This window comes from Apus apus, chromosome 18 (genome assembly GCF_020740795.1).
Source record: "Apus apus isolate bApuApu2 chromosome 18, bApuApu2.pri.cur, whole genome shotgun sequence".
Lineage (NCBI taxonomy): Eukaryota > Metazoa > Chordata > Aves > Apodiformes > Apodidae > Apus > Apus apus.
In genome coordinates this window covers 1,605,718-1,624,088 of record NC_067299.1, presented here as the reverse complement: position 1 = coordinate 1,624,088, position 18,371 = coordinate 1,605,718, and the positions used below count along the sequence as shown (strand labels likewise).

Below are 18,371 nucleotides of genomic sequence, written 5' to 3'. Positions count from 1 at the left end.
CTTTTACACGAGTTTATTCAACCACTGCTGCAGCTGACAACCATTGTTGGAAGCAGAGGAAGGGAAAGGACGGGCAGTGGTTTCTGCACGAGCCCTGAGTTACATCAGTTCATAGAGAAATTCTGCAAATACCAGTCTGAGGTTCAGCAGCAGGAGGGAATGACTGGCAGGGCAGCCTGGAAAGGCACATGGAACTTCTTTCTTTTGGCTGCAGTGAGCTCTTAAATTGTCCCAGGTAATCTCATTAAAAGGCACTCTTGGATTGCAGCTCTGCTGCAGCCAGGTTGTACACACACTGGAGCAAAGCTGGGGGCTGTACTTTTACCTCTGAAGTGTTTTTTTTTTTCCACCTGAAGCTGGTGAAATAACTATGTGGAGACATCACAAGAAAACTTGGCTGGCATCTCAGTACACTTAAATGCAAAGTTACTCATTTAACAAGTAATGCCCCACTTGGAGACTCTCTAAACCAGGCAAGGTCACTAGTAGCCAGCCAAACAGGAATCAACTAAAATCTGAGGAGCTCTCATTGTAATGGAGTGACTAAGGAAACAAGTGTTGGCCTTGTCTTCACCAGCAAGGAAGATGATTACAGCAGTACTAACAGTAACAAGGCTCGGCCTTGTGTATGTTTAGAAATGACAGTGCTTTAATTGGGAACCTGCAACATAAGCCTTTCCCAGGCAGCAAGAACCCCTGGAACTAGGGAGCACCTCCAGAAGGCCAAATGCTTTGAGGAGTGTTGAGGGTCCATGAGTCACTGTGGCACACTGTGCTGAGCTAGGGAACCACTGATGTGGAGATAGGACTGTTTGGGGAACAGCCCAAATTAAACTGTCTGGCTTCTTGGGGGCCTATGGGCCACTTTCCCTTGCAGCTTTTAAGGATTATGCTGGCAAGGTAGGTCTAATCCAGATTGATGTTAGGTGTTCTCCCAGGTGGGATGCAGGCATTCTGCTCCTCAGCTTCTGTGCTTCTTCCCTTGACAGGACACTGCACATCTTAGTTTTTCACTACCACACATAGTCCTTCTGAACCATTCGTAAACTCCTGTATGAGATTGTTGCTGGTATTAACTTTACACTTTATCCTTAGAATTGTCAGTAAAAGATTAACAGCTTTTTATTTTTCCACTTTTTCCCAGTACACTTGGGCAGAAGTGAGACTGATAGCTACAATGTCTCAATGTTCTGCAGGGAGAACAGAATACACTTTTACCTCACCCCCTTAACTTAAGCAACCCGTTTGATTTCACAAAGTCACCTTGTTTCAAAAAAAGCCCCATTTTACTGGTTGGTAAGTTATTTTAGTTACCTTCATTTGTCTTACCAAGGTGTTAATTGTTTCCATACCAGTGTGGCCAATTAAAAATGGCCATACATGCAGTTCTATGCTTAGATTATGAAACCCAAGTATTCCATCACAGCTGATTGAGAATGACACCAAGGCAAAGTTTTGGCTATACTTTTATTTACTTCACGTACTATGAACATATACATTACATGCTACAAAAAAATAAAAAAAAAAGACTTTAACTGTCAAGAAAGTGGATAGTGTTATAATACAATGGCACATGTTCATATTTTTCTTCAAACTGGTTTGGTTAGAATCCTTCCCCAAAACCATTAACAAAAATGAAGTGTTTTTACTCTTAACATGATTAGAAATATTTGCATTATTAACAAATACAATTCAAACAGATTAACAAGATTTAACCAGGTCAAATATTAGTAAAAAGGCTGGGGTTTACCAAAATTAAATATATATTAAAAAAACCATAGCAGCCAGTTGTACTTTTTAGTGTGATATAATTGTGTAAATGCACCAGAAGAACACAGTGTAGTTGAGCATTCTGCTTTCACGGTGTATTTCTAGAAATGATTATTCTAGTTCTAACACCTGCCTATGCACAAGAGACCAAAACACAGCCAAGTAGAGACAAAAGATTGTGACCAACGTTCTTAGCAATGATTTTTTTGCACGCATTAGGGAGAAGGAAGGGAACATATAGAAGAGGATGAACAAAGGCCACAAAAGGATTTAATCTACATGTTCCTTCTACCTATTTTCCTTTAAGAGCCTGGTAAGTTGAAATGTCTACTTTGTCCAAATGCAAACATACTCATTTCTAACACCTATCAAACAAAATCACATTTTGGCTTAGAACTGAATAGTGGAAAACAGTTGCATTAATACATCAGTTGACTAAGAAAAACTGCTTGACAAGAACTTAGGATTCTAGTGCAACAGCAGCTATTAAGACTCCTCTAGTTGTTTTTCAAGTGTACAAATATTCTCAATTTATACAGTCTTAACAAAAACACATCTACAAAGTTTGCAGGGTATTTGCTAGTTAATTCACTTTGTCTTTCGTATTAAAAAGGCAAGACTTGCATAATAAAATTTTTATTTTCAGAAAAAAGTTATTTTGGTATCTTAAAATAATTGCTGATTGGACAGTTACAAACGTACAGGCTTTCATTAACTGCAATTGGAAAAAAATACTTCAGAAGACACTGTGTTACTCTAAAAACACACAGTTTGTAATGTTTCTTGTACAATACCTGAAGAAAAATATAAGCATATAAGGGCAACTGATCAACTCAGTTAATCAGTTATCAGTCTGTTATTTAGAGTGCAGCTTTTGAAAAGAAAAATCAGTCATTGTAAATATCAAGGTCAGAGGAAAAATACAAATTAGCCTTAAAGAAACCAATGTGTTACAGAACCTAGAGTTAGCTTCTCAATTTTGTTTCCTCATGAGTAAATTTTATACTCTCAGTAGTTCTTATGAGATTGGTGATGAAAAAGTATGATTATGTACATTGGTGTTAGTCTATAGAATTAATGAGTGCCCATTACCTGAAAATTAGTCTTGCTGATGGATTAGTTTTGAAGTAAAACAACTAGTACTTAAATATAACAGAAATATTCTAATTTCCAGCATGTTACACAGTTCTGAGGTAAAGTGTTCCCAGTATTGTTGTACGGGTTGGTGCCTTGTACCAACAGCCTCTGCAGTGGCAACTGGCTCTGGCAGCATTAACAACCAACGAGCCATTCTACTCACGTGGTTTGTATCAACCCAAACAGCATTTTCAGCTTGATCCTATTCAGGAGAACTGCTCTGTGTGGCTCACGCTGTAGTTAAAGTTACAAAATTTATTTAAGTTTGGTCACTAGAATGCTGTGTTTGGAAAACAATCCCAAGTACAAGCAAGGGATAGTTACTTCAGTGTTTAATTTCAGTTTACAAAACTTACTGAATCCATTCTGATTTTATGTTAGAGAAAACCAGATGATTAGAAGAACAGGAAAAAAAAAATAATCAAGCAGTGCATCCTACCAGCTACTCAATGCACTGATTTGCATTATGAGCTATGAAGCCATAGTTACTGTCTTATGCCTTTTGAGAATCAATCCAGAAGCACACAAGTATTTTCCATTAGTTTATTAAAAATAAAATCCTCGTGAATTCACTATCAAGTATTTTACAGATGGGAATTAAATCAGGAGAGTCTCCAGAGTAACTTAAAAAGTAATATTTGGTTTGTCAGTTCACCATGTTTGACACTGATCTGCACTGTACAACAGGAGTGTTGAAGAATTCTAGAAAAACTGGCCCTATATAGTTTAATTTTATTGGAAAGCAATGTCAATATTTTAGTATATTTAGTGAATCAAACACTGCTTTAAAGCTATGCATTAAAGTGCTATGCACGTATTTTTCAGCACTGATATGAATGTTTACACTTCCATAAACCTTACACTTGTGGATTAAAAAAAAAATATATATTGGTGTGTTAATAGAAATTTTAATTTAAAATCAGCTGCTATGTTTGAAGCATCAACAGTACTGAAGAAATCAATCTAGTGTCCACAAACTTCTAGAATTCTAAGGTTGATTTGATCTGCCATTTACCATGACCATGGTAACACCTGTAAATCATCAGGCTGTCCCAGGGGGCTCTGCCCAGATCTGCACTGAGCACAGTTACTGACCACACCAAGTATGATAGAGCCTTTCTAGGACAGAGTATTCAGGATGGGGAAAAAAAAAAAATAATGGAGAAAGCTCCAGGATAAAACTGTGAAATGTCTTATTATATATTGAATTGTCTAAGGTTGATGTTCATTGCCTGAGGAAGAAGCAACATAAGCAATAGGACGGGAGAGAGCTAGAAGTGTTATTGTAACAGCTACATTACTGCTTTCTCCAACTGCTGCTGCTGGCAAGGTCCAGTCTGCTGTGCCCATGGACATAAGCAGGCATTACAACCTATAATCATCTACTAGTTCTGCCACTTGACACAGAAGTTATCTACTGTCGTACCCTGAATTACATGACCCTTGATTAAGGAATGGTGGTGCTCAGTCCCAGGGGTTTGCAGGTTATCAGAATGCTTGTACAAGCCATACTGCTTTCAGCTTCTGTCGGAACACAGTCTTGATGGCATCTGCAATAAAAACAAGTTGAAATTGTTCCCATCTGTAAGAGCAACTGTTGAGCCACACTCAGCTGAAGTCCTCGTCAGGATTCTGTTGATCCAGCAGACGGACATGTGTGAATGGGAAGTGACCACGTCTGCCATTACATTCTCCTTCCCACTGACCATTCACGTTAATCTTTGTGACCTTCACCAGCTCACCGACCTGCAGGATAAGAAATAAGGAAGTGTTACAGTTCCTAAAAACACACAGGATGAGCTGCTTCCCCTCCCCTTCAGTGTCACATCACCCAAGAGTACCAGATACGCTACCATAAAAAGTAGATTCAGTTGTGACCATTTTTGATACATGGGCCTATCACCCAACAATATTCACTCCTGAAGAAAGCACAGAGAGAAAACAGCATACCTGGATGAGGTGAGAACTACCTAAACTGGAGAGCCTACAATCCAACACCAATCTTTCAGAGCACTCCTGGGACTTGATGTCAGGTGCTGTCACAATAAACACCTCACTGAACTGAGAGGCTTGCCCGCTGTCCTACAGCATCAGCCACCTCGGCAGGGGAGAGGACATTGCAAATGCACAATGCAAACACTCATCTGCAAGCTAAGCAGCTCCTTCCTTTCAAAATTCCACTAATTGCTTTTCAGGCAGCATTGAAAAAGTTCTGGGTAGGTAGAGAAGATACGTATCTCCACAGATTATAAAACACTGGGAGAATATGTGCAGGAGTAAGTAGTGCCAAAAGGCTGCTCTGTTCTTCCCATCAGCATCCACAACTAGTCACTATCAGAGGCAAAGCCAAATTATCTTTAAGTCTACTCCACTGTGGATTTCTCATATGAAGAAAACCCATGGGTATAGCAAAGACCACTGATATCCTCTGTCTTATACTCAAATTGTCTGGCTAGAAAAATAAAAGAATCCTTACCATGGACCAATAAAACAATATGATCTAGCTTAAAAGTACCCAGTTCTAATGCACTACACTAAATAAAAGCACAGTAATGTATCTCATATTCTAATCTCCACCTCATATTCACATAACCAATTCTAAAGGCATTGTCTCTCCTTGACAAAGGTGGAAAGCTGCACAGCAGTCGTTTTCCCAAGGCTGTGCAGCCACACAGTCCAAGTCAGGGCCGCAAGTCCAGGTCTTATCAGTCCCAATCTCTGTCCTACCTTGAAGGGTGCTTTCATTAAGTAGCACTTATACAACCTAAGAAAGCACAATTTACATTGTAAAGACAGTCACTGGAGAGTTAATAAATGCAGCAGTGAAAAACTGTCTACCCATTTCTACCCCTGTGTAGAATTTTCTCAATAATCTTATTTACAAGTAACTTACAATGGTTTTCAGTTTTTTCCTGGCTCACGGAGGGGGAATGCTTTGGGACAGATATGTCTTATTTTCTTTCACCAACACTGTAAATAAACCCTCAAGGCATGGCCACAAGCATTGCTGCATTTCACCCAGAAACTCACTGAATATACAGTTCCTAGTTTACACAGATGCTCCTCACTGTGTTCCAAATTAATCCAAAACAAAATCTCATTATTCTCACTTTCCAGGCAGTGAATAAAGAACAAGGAAAACTATTTAAGATGTTCCCAATCTCCTGTTACCTTTACAAGTTTTAATCACTTGCAATCTCTTGCCATAACAGCTTTTAGCAGTTCGCAAATACAAACCACTACACGGACATTTAATTAAGCTTCCCATACCTCTAATGAATACTTATCTGGCAATGAGAGGCACGCTTGGGACCCTGTACCTTTACTTTTAAGTTTTGTAGTGATTAGTGTAGGCATTTTAATGAATTATATTTTGAAGAAAATCCTCTTATGTATTTGCTACAGGCAAAAAGGAACCCTTCCTCCACTACTGAGTGCTTGTTTCAGCTCTTTAGCAATTTAATCATGGAGTATGTATAATTTTGCTACTGCTAATAATCACTGGGGGGTTGTACCAATAAAAATACTCTCTTGACCAAAACAAAACATCAGCTATAATTTAACAAGGCTAAGATTAAATGTGACAATACTAGAAGCATAAAATCTTATTTCCTAATCACAACCAGTACAAGAACACCCCCCTAGATAACTTTAAACCTGGCTATAATCTACTGATCAGCCTCCAACAGAAAAGTCTATCACCTCCAACCCACTAGGAAAGATAAAGCACAAGTTGCTCTTAAGCTTCTTATCTGTACAGTATTTGTCTTAGACTGCTGCCCTCTGTGCTCTTCCTGAGTGTCACCCACTACTTTATGTTGGCATAGACCTTATCTTGGATACCTTATGGCAAAGTCACCGGCAAAGGGTGGGTTCACCAGGGCCATGAGAGTTAGAATGTGTGGGCACTCCCTCACTCCCAGAAGCATCCTGGAGCTGTTTGTTTGTTGCAGCCAAGGGACACCCATTTATAAATCCTCCTTACTGTAACAAGCTACACTCAAAATTTGCATTTCAATAATTGATGCTAATTTCATTTAGCAGCCACTCTCTCTCCCCCATCCAACCTTTCATTCACATTTCATTTATACATATCTGTAAAGCTATCGAAGCAGGACTGACTTTAAGCAAGCATGTGTCTTTTCACAAATGCCAGCTTAATAAAATGGCTCCATTCATTCCTTAATAACTTACAGATCTTTCTAGATCTGCTTTGAAACACTGCATATTAATCTGCAGTTCAAATAATCTCCTGCAGACAATACAGAGAACCTTTTAAAAAAAAGTAATTATTACAAGTGCTGGAATTTTAAAACATTTGGACTACAAGAGGACTCTGAATTCTCCTCACTTTTAATGTTGACTGATGGTATCGTTAGCCTCATTGTGCATCATCCCACCAAGCACAGCACCTCAAGAACAACAACACTGTACCCTGCTATAAAGCCAGATTTGTCTCAGTCTTCATCAGAAGTTTTAAAACTAAACGTATCCCATATGCTTCAAAGCAAAACTGAAGGTTCATGTGAAGACTTCTGTCTGCTGTGGTTTTACTCCAAGTACTCCTCTTTGGTGAGGTCAAAATGGCAGAGTTCTGCTACTGTTACAAAGAAAAAAAATAAATTGATCGATCTCAAAGTCATTCACCACACAGATCTTTCCTTTTTCTCCTCTCCTTTCTCTTAATTACTACAGACTGTCAACTCTTTCAATAGGTCCAGTTACAAGCAAAATAAAATTCTCTCTCCTGCTGAATCTTTTTTCCATAAAAGTATAGCCTTTATTAGATCATCATTTGCTTTGATCCTCCTTCCTTAGCTCTTCAAAACCACCACATCCATTTTAAAGTAATAGAATGGATCAGATATTCTGTTTGGAGTTTGGGCAAACAATGGTTAATGTTAAGGATCTATTTTCCTAGGAGAAAAAGTGGGATCCACCTCCACCCATGAATATTGCCACATTTAAGGATAAGAGTTTTCATTTGGAAAGATTCCCACTTTCTGTGTTTATAGTTTTTAAGAGGTCTGGGCAAAAACCGACTGATAAGATTGATTTAACGCTTTCTGCTAAGTTATCTAAGAAAGATCTCTACATCAACAGAGAAGGAACACCATGAAGTGAAAGGGAATGTGAAAAAAGGAGACAACGAGAAACAGTACTTTGATAGACAGGATGAAGAAAAACTTGGAGAAAGTGAAGTGCATTTTTTTTTTCCTGTACAGACACTGAAAGCAAGTCAGTGACATTGTGATTTGAAACGAGAAAAGCTGCAAAGAAGCAGGGAAGGCCTTTGCAGTGATAGATGGCTCACATTTTTAAGCTATATACAGGGTAAAGAACCACCACTAGTATGGCCTTAAATGTAGAGCTGTACTGAGACAGGTATACATCTACATCATCCCAACCAACAGGTCCAGCATGCCAACTAGTAAGCATTTCAGTAGGTTCACAAGGCCTCCAAACACTTCTAATAGAAAAGCAGAAAGACACTCTAAATCTTACATCTCTACACAGATGGACAGAGCCCACACAACTCTCAGCTCCCCCCTCCCAAACCCCTCAGCTTTCTAGCCTATTGCCAGGAGTTGGTAAAAGACACCAGTAGTGCAAGTTAAGTCAGGACTGAGAGATGTTCTCTATGAAACTACCCTTGGTAAAGCACAGTGTACTTGACAGATCATGTGAGCTTTAGCAAAGAGGACTGAATTAACAGACCAGCCATGGCACTCACAAACTGTTCTTTAGCAGGTAAAGGATTTTGCTTTCCCTCCAAGTTGTTACAATGACCTAGATTATCAACAAGTTCTCACTGTTTCACTCCATGCTACCAAACTGCCAGCTGGGCAGTACTGTGGAGTTCTGCTTTAAGTGACATAAAATGTAAAGCTTAAGACAACACTGGTAGCACACCAATAAATAAAAGCTTACAAACAAAATCCAGAAGGAAAACCAAAAGGTTTTGATAAATATGCCACAACATAATCTCCAGTGGCTCAAAGAAAATCTAACATCTGGTAATTGCAATAGTTCACAGTGACATTCAGGAATATTTTCAAGCTCCAGAAGGTGGCTGGGTAGAGAGAGTGAGAAAAAAAGGAAGGCATTCTAGGCTGTATGAAAGTCTGGAGGTTGAAATCTTTGCATGTTTCCCCAAAATCTGGTGAATTGAACTTTTATACATACTTCTCAGCCTAAAAACGTACACTCTGTATTCTGGCTCACCAATTCAAAAATAGAATGTGTAGTACCTCAGAGTACCTTTACATTGCTTTCCTAGACAAATTTTTACCTACAACAGGGAAAAATGTCACATCTCCCAGGTTGCACATCAATTGTCAGTCTGTAGGATGTGCTGCATTTGCCAGCTCTGTACTAAAGACACATACCTATTGTTGCCACATCAAGTAAGGACTGAAGTGCCCTCTGTGCTATGCAAGATTGAGCAAAGTATTTGAGAATGAAGAGGAGATGCTCTGACTCAGCACAGAAACTGTTTTTTCCCAAGTACTTAAAATGTTATATAAACAGGAAGTCAATTAGGTATCAGGAAATTCCAGAGCCTTTAGCTCAAAGAAAGCCTAGATTAAAGGACACAATTTACATATCATCCTAAGGCAAAGGTCTGCCACTGAGAATACCTTACTCTCAATTTCCTCAAATGTAACTTGAGGGATAACTATCTCAGGTGTCAAGATAAAGCACTCTATTCTCCTTTTTAAGAGGGGAAATAAAGTAATCAAAAAGGCCACTACAAGTACTTGATTATACCAGGAAGTGATTCAAAGTTAGGGAAACTCACTGCTTCATTACAAGTCATACCCCATCAATCACTGCTTTACACGAGACCTCCCTAATGAATTGTAATGCAGGTTCCTGCTTCACAAACTAAAAACCAAAGTGATCTGCTTGAGGTCACAATGTTACAGAAAAACCCCATGTGTGATCATCACCATCATCTCAGGCTGTGTAATTTTCAAGTGACTATCAATGTTTCCACTGATTGCTTTCAAACTGCTTGAAAAACAGTTTATTGAAAAACACACACAAATAACCCAGCACTCCTCTTAAAGCGTGAGGCAAGCAACAGTGAACACAGGGCCAGACACAGTTATGAACTGCTCACTCTCCCTCCCCCCTAAAATAAAGACTTCAGAAGTGAAAACACGGATGGGAAACACTTATGTTAGTGATGGTTGACAAAAGACATGGTATTAGTACAGCAACAAACATGCTATAATAATCAAACTAGTCTACAAGTGACTCTAGTCACTTATTCATTAAAAAAAAACCCTTTATCCATAGCTTATTAATCATGATATCAGATCAGTTTTACAATGCTTTTCCCTTTCTTATTCCTACAAAGCTCTATGTGATTGAAAGGGAAATCCCTTGAACAGATCTCTTCTTTCTACGTTTTGCCCATTATGTACCTCCAAAGCCAAGGCTGTCTTGTCGTAGGCATTAGGGACTCGCTTCTGGATAACCCGGGCATAAATAGGGCCATTCTGGAGGTTAGGGAGCGGAGTGTTGATGCTGGGCTGGGCATAGGGCCCTGGCTCCGGCCCACCCAGTGGTTGTGGGTGGGAACTATCCTGGTTACCTCCAATGACAGCAGATACTGAAGCAGAGGAAGGTCTATACTTCTCGACGTAAGGAACAGGTATCATTCCCCTCTTTCCTTCGCTGTCTTCTGCATTCCACCACTGCTCTTCAGGTTTATCCCGGATTCTCAGTATGTCTCCTTTCTTAAATGGAAGGTCTTCCTCATCGTTGCCATTAAAGTCAAAGAGAGCTCGCACATACTCAGCTTCCTCCTGCCTGAGGATAACACCACTATTCTGCCTGGATCGGGAAACTGGTTCTATCAAGGTTGTAGTGTCCAAATAGTGTATTTTGTAGAATTCCAGCAAAGATGGCAAAGAATCAAACTCTTGGTCACCTATTCGAAATCTGGTGGGATTCAACCCTGAAAGAAGAAGGCAACGTGTCAAAGAGAGTAAACAACAGGTAAAACAGTAAATGAAATATTTGAGAAGGTGAATATATTCACAGATAAATAATTTGAGATGCAATTTAGATTAACATTTATCATATTCAGCTCTTCTGTATCTTTCTCATCCAAGACAGCACTATCATGATCACGAGGACAGTTTAAATTTTAAAGATGTAGTCAAAGAAGGAAAAAAAGGCATTGTTTGGCACAGTCAGACTTCCCAAATTAGGATAAAAATAACTTGTTTCCTTGAATGTTCTATGCACCCAACAAATAAAAATGCGCAGTGTACCTGATTCTCCCAGGAGCCTATACAATTCTCAGTAACAGACAACTCTCTTTTCCCTGTTTTACACTCTTAAATCTAGAAAGCAAATTACATTTTGGTATATTTCAAGGAAGTGAGGTTTTTTTACTCTTTTTGCAGTTCAAAGTTATTTCAAAAGTATAACTACAGAAAATGCTTAGCACAGAAGCAATCAATGTATGTGAATGAGCAAATGAAGTTATTTTTCATTTTGATAAAACACGCCGTTAGAGAAAATTATGTATATTTTAGGCAATGCAAAGCAACAACCTATGTTTTCATTATGGGTATAATTCAGTCTTTTAATCTCAAGTCTTGTAGTTCCTTTGCCATATTTATCAGATGGAGCCCAAGCTATAAATCCAAACCTCACCTACACTGAAGTGCAGACAATGTTCACATTCAAGTCATTACAAGTACCCAAGTGCAGCTATCCATCTCAGCTTTCAATCCGTGTGCTGAATTTTCCAATGTATGTTCTTCAGGCTCAGCTGAGGAAAAACATCCTCATAATGTTCTATTTCCACCAAGCACCACAGACTGTAATCAGTTATGGGAAGCACTGTGGAAGGCTGGAGGAGGGTAGTGAAGAGGAAAAGATTTATACTTTAATGAGAAACTCTTATAGCAAGAAAGAGATGCTTACTTTGCAAGTCTGCTTCTCTGCAGGGAATACCTAATAGTTCTGAGATTTAGCTCTCAGTACACAGCTAGCAGAATTCTCCAAGCTGTCACTGATCCAAACCCCCTTCAAAGTAGCACTGTCAGCATGGAAAGCTAACATTACAACAAGTTCTTTCAAGAGAGTAAAAAAGGGTTCTAATAGAGAAAAGGGCAGATTCCATAAGTTCAACATAGACAAACACCCCATAAATAAGTTTTGAAGTATCCTGAATGAACATAAACATCAGAGAAACTGGTTACAGGAAATACAAAGCAGCAGAACCAAGTCCCTGGAAATGCACATTTGCATGCACTAGCAGCCCTGAAAGACTTTCAGACAAAATCAGCACAAATGCAATGAGCTGAAAAACAAGAGCAACACCTGCCAAAAATTACAAAAAACAAATCACAAACTGGCATCACCAAGAGATAACAAAGCTAACGTAAATATCAGGAAAAAACACGAATCCAGCATAGAAAGAGAAGCAAGATTCCAAAGCATAATGTTGAAAAGATGCAAACCCCACTGAGCTTTTGTTGATGTGATGTAACTTCCAGCTCTGGGCTTAGCAAGAACACGAGAATTTCATCTCAGTGGCAGTTCTTAGCTCTGTGGTCTCAGAGATGACTTCTGGCTGGACAGGGAGCATCCCTAGAGCACTTCAGAACAGCTCAAGTCCACTACATAAGCCTGCAATTAGATCTGGGAATGCTGCACTTCAGCAAGCATTCCAAGTGGGAAAGCAGGCTTCACCACCAGTGCTGTAGACATGGAGTTTCAGTCAGACTTGGTGACAAAAACATGAGCATGTATCTGCTGTTATTGTAGATGTGAACCTTTAAGGGTCAAGACTTATGTAGACTCTTATATCAAAAGCAAGTAATAGAAATTTTAAGAGGATCAGAGCAGACAAGATCTTTGAAGTCACATAGAGAAGACTGAATCTCAGGTAAATTCATTACATGGAACTTATTTCACCTGACACAAATCTAGAACCTGAGACAATAATTCACCTCTGTAAAACCTGCTACAAACTGACTTGCTCAGGGGCTGGTATCACCATCTCCAGCAAAGTAAATGTACACAAACAAATCTTAAAACTCGTGGGAAATGAGCAGTTCAACAGGAACATTCATCAGCATTGTCAGCACCAAAATTATCACTAGGATGAGCAAGGTTATTTGAGGTGCCTTTTTTTTTTTTCTCCTTTTGAACATGTTTACCCTCTTGAATTAATGCATAACAGCCTAAAGAGCTGCCAAATGTACCTGAATAAAACCCAGGTTGGACTCTGAAGAGGAAAGTCCACTAGAGTCTTATGTATGGGGAAGTGACTGAAATCAGTGTCCTGTATCCTGGAAAATCATGTTCCAAGACATTTTGAACAAGTGAAGACAAGTGAGAGAACACAAACCCTCCAAATACATTCTATAAACAGAAAGATCAGTGCAGTCCTTGAAGGGACAACTAGATAAGCAGCAGTAAGAAGAGACACTATCTTCACAAAGAGAACACTCCCCAAATACCACATGCACTTCTGATGCTTTTGTTTTTTTAAAAAAACAACTCTAAAGGCAGGTCCACACAGCTGAGTTCTGGAAAACCTCTGTGCAGCAAGAAATCTACAAGCTTAATCCAATTTATTTACCAAAAAATGTAAAGGCAGCAGCCTCATCATCGAAGAATTTAAATAGAAGACTCCTGATTTTGGCTCAAATAGGCATTAAAAGGACAAAATAGTTGAAAATCATAGTTTAAAAAACACAGGTTGGAAATAAAACACAACTACTCCTTAGCAAACAAGTGATGGAACTTTCCACCAAACCCAAAAAGCCCCCAGGTGTCAGAGCAGCCCACACTGCTCATCCATACCTAAAGCCATTTCATGTGGAGCTGAGCCTGGATATCGTTATGGAAAGATTTTATGATTCCAGGAAGTACATTCTGAATTTTTTAACATCACAGTGGAGTGATTTAGAAGCGTAAGTTAAGTAGCATGTTTTAAAATGCATCCTTAGTGGAAACACCACCTGTGACACTTTACCTGTCATATTTTCCTACTTTAGAGAGACAGATTTTACACACCATGAGGTTTCTGGCTGTATTGCATTGTACTTTGAATAGAAAGTATCTCTTCTTTAGATCTTTTGGACATTGTGTTTAGGTGCCTATCATACATTTTCACCCTGGACTCATATGTCAAATGTATGATGTAGTTAAGTATTTCCTCCATTGTCCACTCCCATGCTAGTGCCTGCAGGGAGTACCTGGTCCTGTTTGGGATTTCTGCAGCTTGTGACTGTGATACTTGGTCACAAATGACACCCTAATTTCAATTCTGTTGTTAATCACCATCTCCAGTGGAAACAGTGTGTTCTCCTTTCCAAGATTTATCCTATTTTCTTTTAATGGCCTTAAAACATCTCAAGAAAAAGCAGGGTTTTTTTTTTTTTGAGAAGTTCTGTTAATTTTTTTTTTTTCCTTATGCTGAAAAAATCACCTGCAACAAGTTAGAAACTGCGGCATATCACAGAAAGGGTGAATTTAACAAAAAGCTAGCAAGTTTATTTTATACTTTAGGAAGAAAGTACCAACTTTTTGTGACACCACAGCTTTTTATACTAGGGCAGCCAAAGCTCCTCATCTCACTCATGCTGGTTCCTCATGTCTCCTGCACACAGCAGGGTTAAAGCAGTTGTGAGGTGCACACACACACTAACAAAAGTCAAGCTAAGAACCTGATCTGGCATATTCAGATTTTCCAGTATAAAGTGTGCATCTGCTAATCAATTGCAGAAAACCCCTCTATACTATACAATTAAAATAGTAAAATTGTTCTTCATAACATTTTATCTTGGCCACAATAAATAATCATGACAATTTGCAAATTTACCTCAATTTACTGCATTAGCTTCCCTATCCAAATGTGAAATCATCTTCAATCTTCTACCAATGTTTCCATCTCCCTCCCACTGCAGAACATCCTCCCACTTACTTTTTTTTCAGAAAGAAAAATTTAATTACACTTGAAGTGTAATTTAATACACACACACACACCCCCATCGTCTTGGAGTATGAAAAGAGAGCAGTATCAGCATGGGGGCATGGTTTTAAACTACTACAATCTCAGCTCAGGAGTATCTGTCTGCAGGAGTGATGCATCACCCCTCCCCCCCCCCCAACATCCAGGAGTGGGGAAAAAAATAAAAAAGAGAGAAAAATAAAAAAAAAGAGACTAACCAAAACATAATTACACATTTGAACATACATTAAGCCTACTGTGCCAACAGCCTCCACAGCTACAATAGCAGCTACTCTTCTAAAGGAGAGAAACATTGAAAACAGAAGAGCATTACTTCAGGGGCATGTAGTGATTATTTTTTTAAAGAACACTAAAACTCCAGAATGTTTTAACACCCCTAACATCAGCCAGCCCACAGAATACCACAAAATGTAACATAATTTTAAAATCCTGGCTGTGTACCAACAACAAGAAAAACACTTTTTCCAGAGATGAGGTGTTCTCCAGAAAACAACTGCTCAGAGTGACAGGCACATATTGCAGTGTTTTTCATCACCACCGTCTTTAAAACCCTATCAGGCTGAATTCTACAACAAACCATCCTGCTCCAGGTACCACCAGTTATGCATTTCAACAATTCCTGCATCAAGCCTCCACAGATCTACAGCAACAAACCTCTCGTCTTCCCAGACTTGAAACAACAGGGAATCCACCACATCTTGTGGCAAACCACTCTCCTGCCCACGACAGGAACGACTCCCACCTTACTCCCAGCTGACTCCCACCTTTTACTGCTGCCTTCTGGAGCTGTTTGTGACTTGTGTGCACTCTGCAGCTGGAGGAGGTTCCCGGGATAAATACAATTATTCCAGGCTTTCCCAAATTTGCCAATTTATTAGATGTTAGTCTGATGAGAAACAACATCAAACCTTCCCTTCCAACGTAGAGGGGAAAAAACTGAACATCATATCTGATGGAAAGGAATAACTGCCTTTACACTCCTGAAAAACTGCAACTACTGAAGCTACCCACGACTTAAAATTGAGCCTCCGTGTCTGCCTTCTCATGCCCAACTGCTCTGTCAGATTTCAGACTTTTAGATGACACTTCCACAGAACCATCCCCCGGCTGCCATGACGTGCAAAATCGATTAGCTGCAGCTAAGGTTTATGAAAGCAGGAGCCTGTGCGAGCGCTGCAGCGGCGGGATCCTCCGGGGGCAGCGACCGGCGCGCAGCTCCAGCCTGCTCCGCCCGGCCGCCGGGAGGCAGGTGCAGACCGACTCGGCGCAGCTCGGACAGCAGCCCCGGCCGCAAAACGCCACTTCATTCCACTACAAGGAGCTTTGCGACTTGAAGCGGCGCCCGGGGGGGCGAGCGGGGCCGCCCGCGGGGAGGCGCGGAGCGGGGCTGCCCCAGCCGCCCCCCGGCACCGCCAGCCCTGCGGGGTCACTCACCCGGGGCCCCGGGGCCCTCGCCGCCGGCCCGCCGGCCTCCCGCCGGCCCCAGGCTGTTGACGATGTAGTGCGAGACGCGGGAGCTCTCGGACACCGAGAGCACGAAGTCGCCGGGGATGGTGCCCGAGTCGCGCACCAGGAAGGTCCCGTGGCGCTGCCCCTGCAGCATCGACACCGCCTCGGCCCGGCTCAGCCGCCCCCAGTACCAGCTCGCCCGGTCCTCGGAGTCGAACTGCCCGGCCATGGGGGCCGCCCGCCCGCCCGCAGGCCGCTCTCGCCCCGCACCCCCCCGGGGCGCCCGCTCCGCGCCCAGCGCTGACACCCAAAATGGCGGCGCGGCCCGGCCCTCACCTCCCGGATGTGACCGCACGCGGGGGGAAGCCTGACGTCATCACCCCGCGCGCCGCGCGCCTGCGCAGTGCGGGGCGGGCCCCTCCCGCCGCCGCGCTCCCCCCGCGCCGCCGGGGCCCGCGCGCGCGCCGGGCTCGCCAGGCCCCCCCGTCCTGGCGCCTTCGGGCCGGGCTGGCGGGAACGTAACGTCAGAGCACCGCCCCCTCCTGGGGGCACTTGGCAGCCCCGTGACGCGTGGGGGGAGTCGAGCAACCAGGGCCGTGTCAACCTGCACGAAATCCCAGCGAGAACATCTTGTGTCTTACGGGGGGCAGCCTGTGGGTCACTGCGTGCGGAAGGAAGCACCAGGCGCTCAATTTCAGCTTATCCGACGGTTTAATAAATGAACACCCGTCCTCTGCTGGTCCTGCTCTGTTCCAGCGGGGCTGCAGGTAGGAGCCAGTCACGATCTCTATGGCAGGAGTGTCCCAGTGCCCTGCTGCTGTGCTTGCGGGCCTCCTGCTTCCATGCCCAGCAGTTTCACGGGTTTGAAAAGCTGCGTGTCCTCGTTGAGAGCCCAGCGCGCTAGGACAGTTAAAACAGCAGCAAGAAAAGAAGACGTGTGTTCTGTGCAGTTGTTCACAGCCTTTAAACACAAACCGCGACTTTCTCACAACGGAAAAAATTACCGGTTTTCTGATTCCTGTCACAGCACTGTAAAAAAAAAGGTCTAGTTTTGACTGAGGGCCCACAGGCTGTTATTTTTTCTCCCTTCTCTGTCTCTCTTACCCCATCTCTCCTGTTTTCAGCTGAACCCCACAACTACACGAGGGGTGGAGGTTTTCCTCAGGTTTGGTTTTCTAGCGATCTTACTGCAAGAGTTCCCTCTGGTGGTCAGGGACGGGGAAGTGAGGACACGCTTCAGCTTGTCCTGCTGGAGAATTCACTGTTAAAAACGAGATTCTGAAGGAAGTGGTGAAATATCAAGATAATATTCCATTCACCTACCTGGCAGTGCAAACCCCACCAGCACCCAGGCCTGGTTTTCCTCTCTAACAGCCTGATTTTCCTCCTCTGATTTTATCCTCCCTCCCAGCCAGACTAGAGATTCTTTTTTACTTCCTAAGTACCTCTAAAACTTGGCAACTGATTTACAGCCCCCTTAAATGGGGAGAAAGTTTCTTGCTGAGTCCAGTGAGCGAGTCATGAAATTGTGCCAAGTGGAGAGAGATGCAGGAGAGCCATGTTCTCTCCTGGGCAACACCTGAGGATGGTAAAACAAAATAAGGAAACATCTGGGTTAACCAAAGGCTTCATCTGCTAATGACAAGGCAACCTGGTGTCACATAGTCCTGCCCTGTCACTTTGTAAGGTCAGACTGTGCAGATCTGGTCTGGATTGTGTACATTGATACTTTGACTTACAAAAGTCAAACTAAAGGAGGGAAAGGCACATCTTTTGGTTTCTTTCCCCTGTGACCTCAGGAGGTAGCATTTCTGCCATAGAAACGTGTTTCCTCTTGGAGTGGTTTTGGAGCTGCTCCTGGCAGGAGGTTTGTGTCCTGTTTGCTCCTGCAGTTCATGTGATGTGTATGGTTCACACCTGGCCTGGAAGTGTCCCCTGTGCCAGAGGTTCCTGCCAGGTGCTGGAGCTGTCATGTCACCACCAAACTATGGCACTTCTAGTGAAC

The 18,371-nt window shown here is 41.9% G+C and overlaps 1 protein-coding gene across 5 annotated transcripts; it reads right to left on the bottom strand.

Annotated features, from left to right (window-relative positions):
* Positions 1-1,453: 1,453 nt before the first annotated feature.
* CRK (CRK proto-oncogene, adaptor protein) lies at positions 1,454-16,707 on the bottom strand. 5 transcript variants are annotated; one of them, XM_051635876.1, is made up of 4 exons: positions 16,352-16,692; positions 10,341-10,876; positions 7,391-7,504; positions 1,454-4,653 (listed from the first exon to the last, which is right to left on the bottom strand). In XM_051635876.1, the coding sequence occupies exons 1-4, from the start codon at positions 16,593-16,595 to the stop codon at positions 4,516-4,518; spliced, it is 1,032 nt and encodes a 343-aa protein (XP_051491836.1). In that variant the 5' UTR covers positions 16,596-16,692; the 3' UTR covers positions 1,454-4,515. The 5 variants fall into 5 exon arrangements, 4 of the variants coding, with proteins under 4 accessions (XP_051491836.1, XP_051491832.1, XP_051491835.1 ...); XR_007891210.1 differs by having other exon boundaries at positions 4,571-4,653; positions 7,342-7,507; positions 10,511-10,876; positions 16,352-16,700; XM_051635872.1 differs by lacking the exon at positions 7,391-7,504 and having other exon boundaries at positions 16,352-16,707.
* Between the last annotated feature and the right edge of the window lie 1,664 nt (positions 16,708-18,371).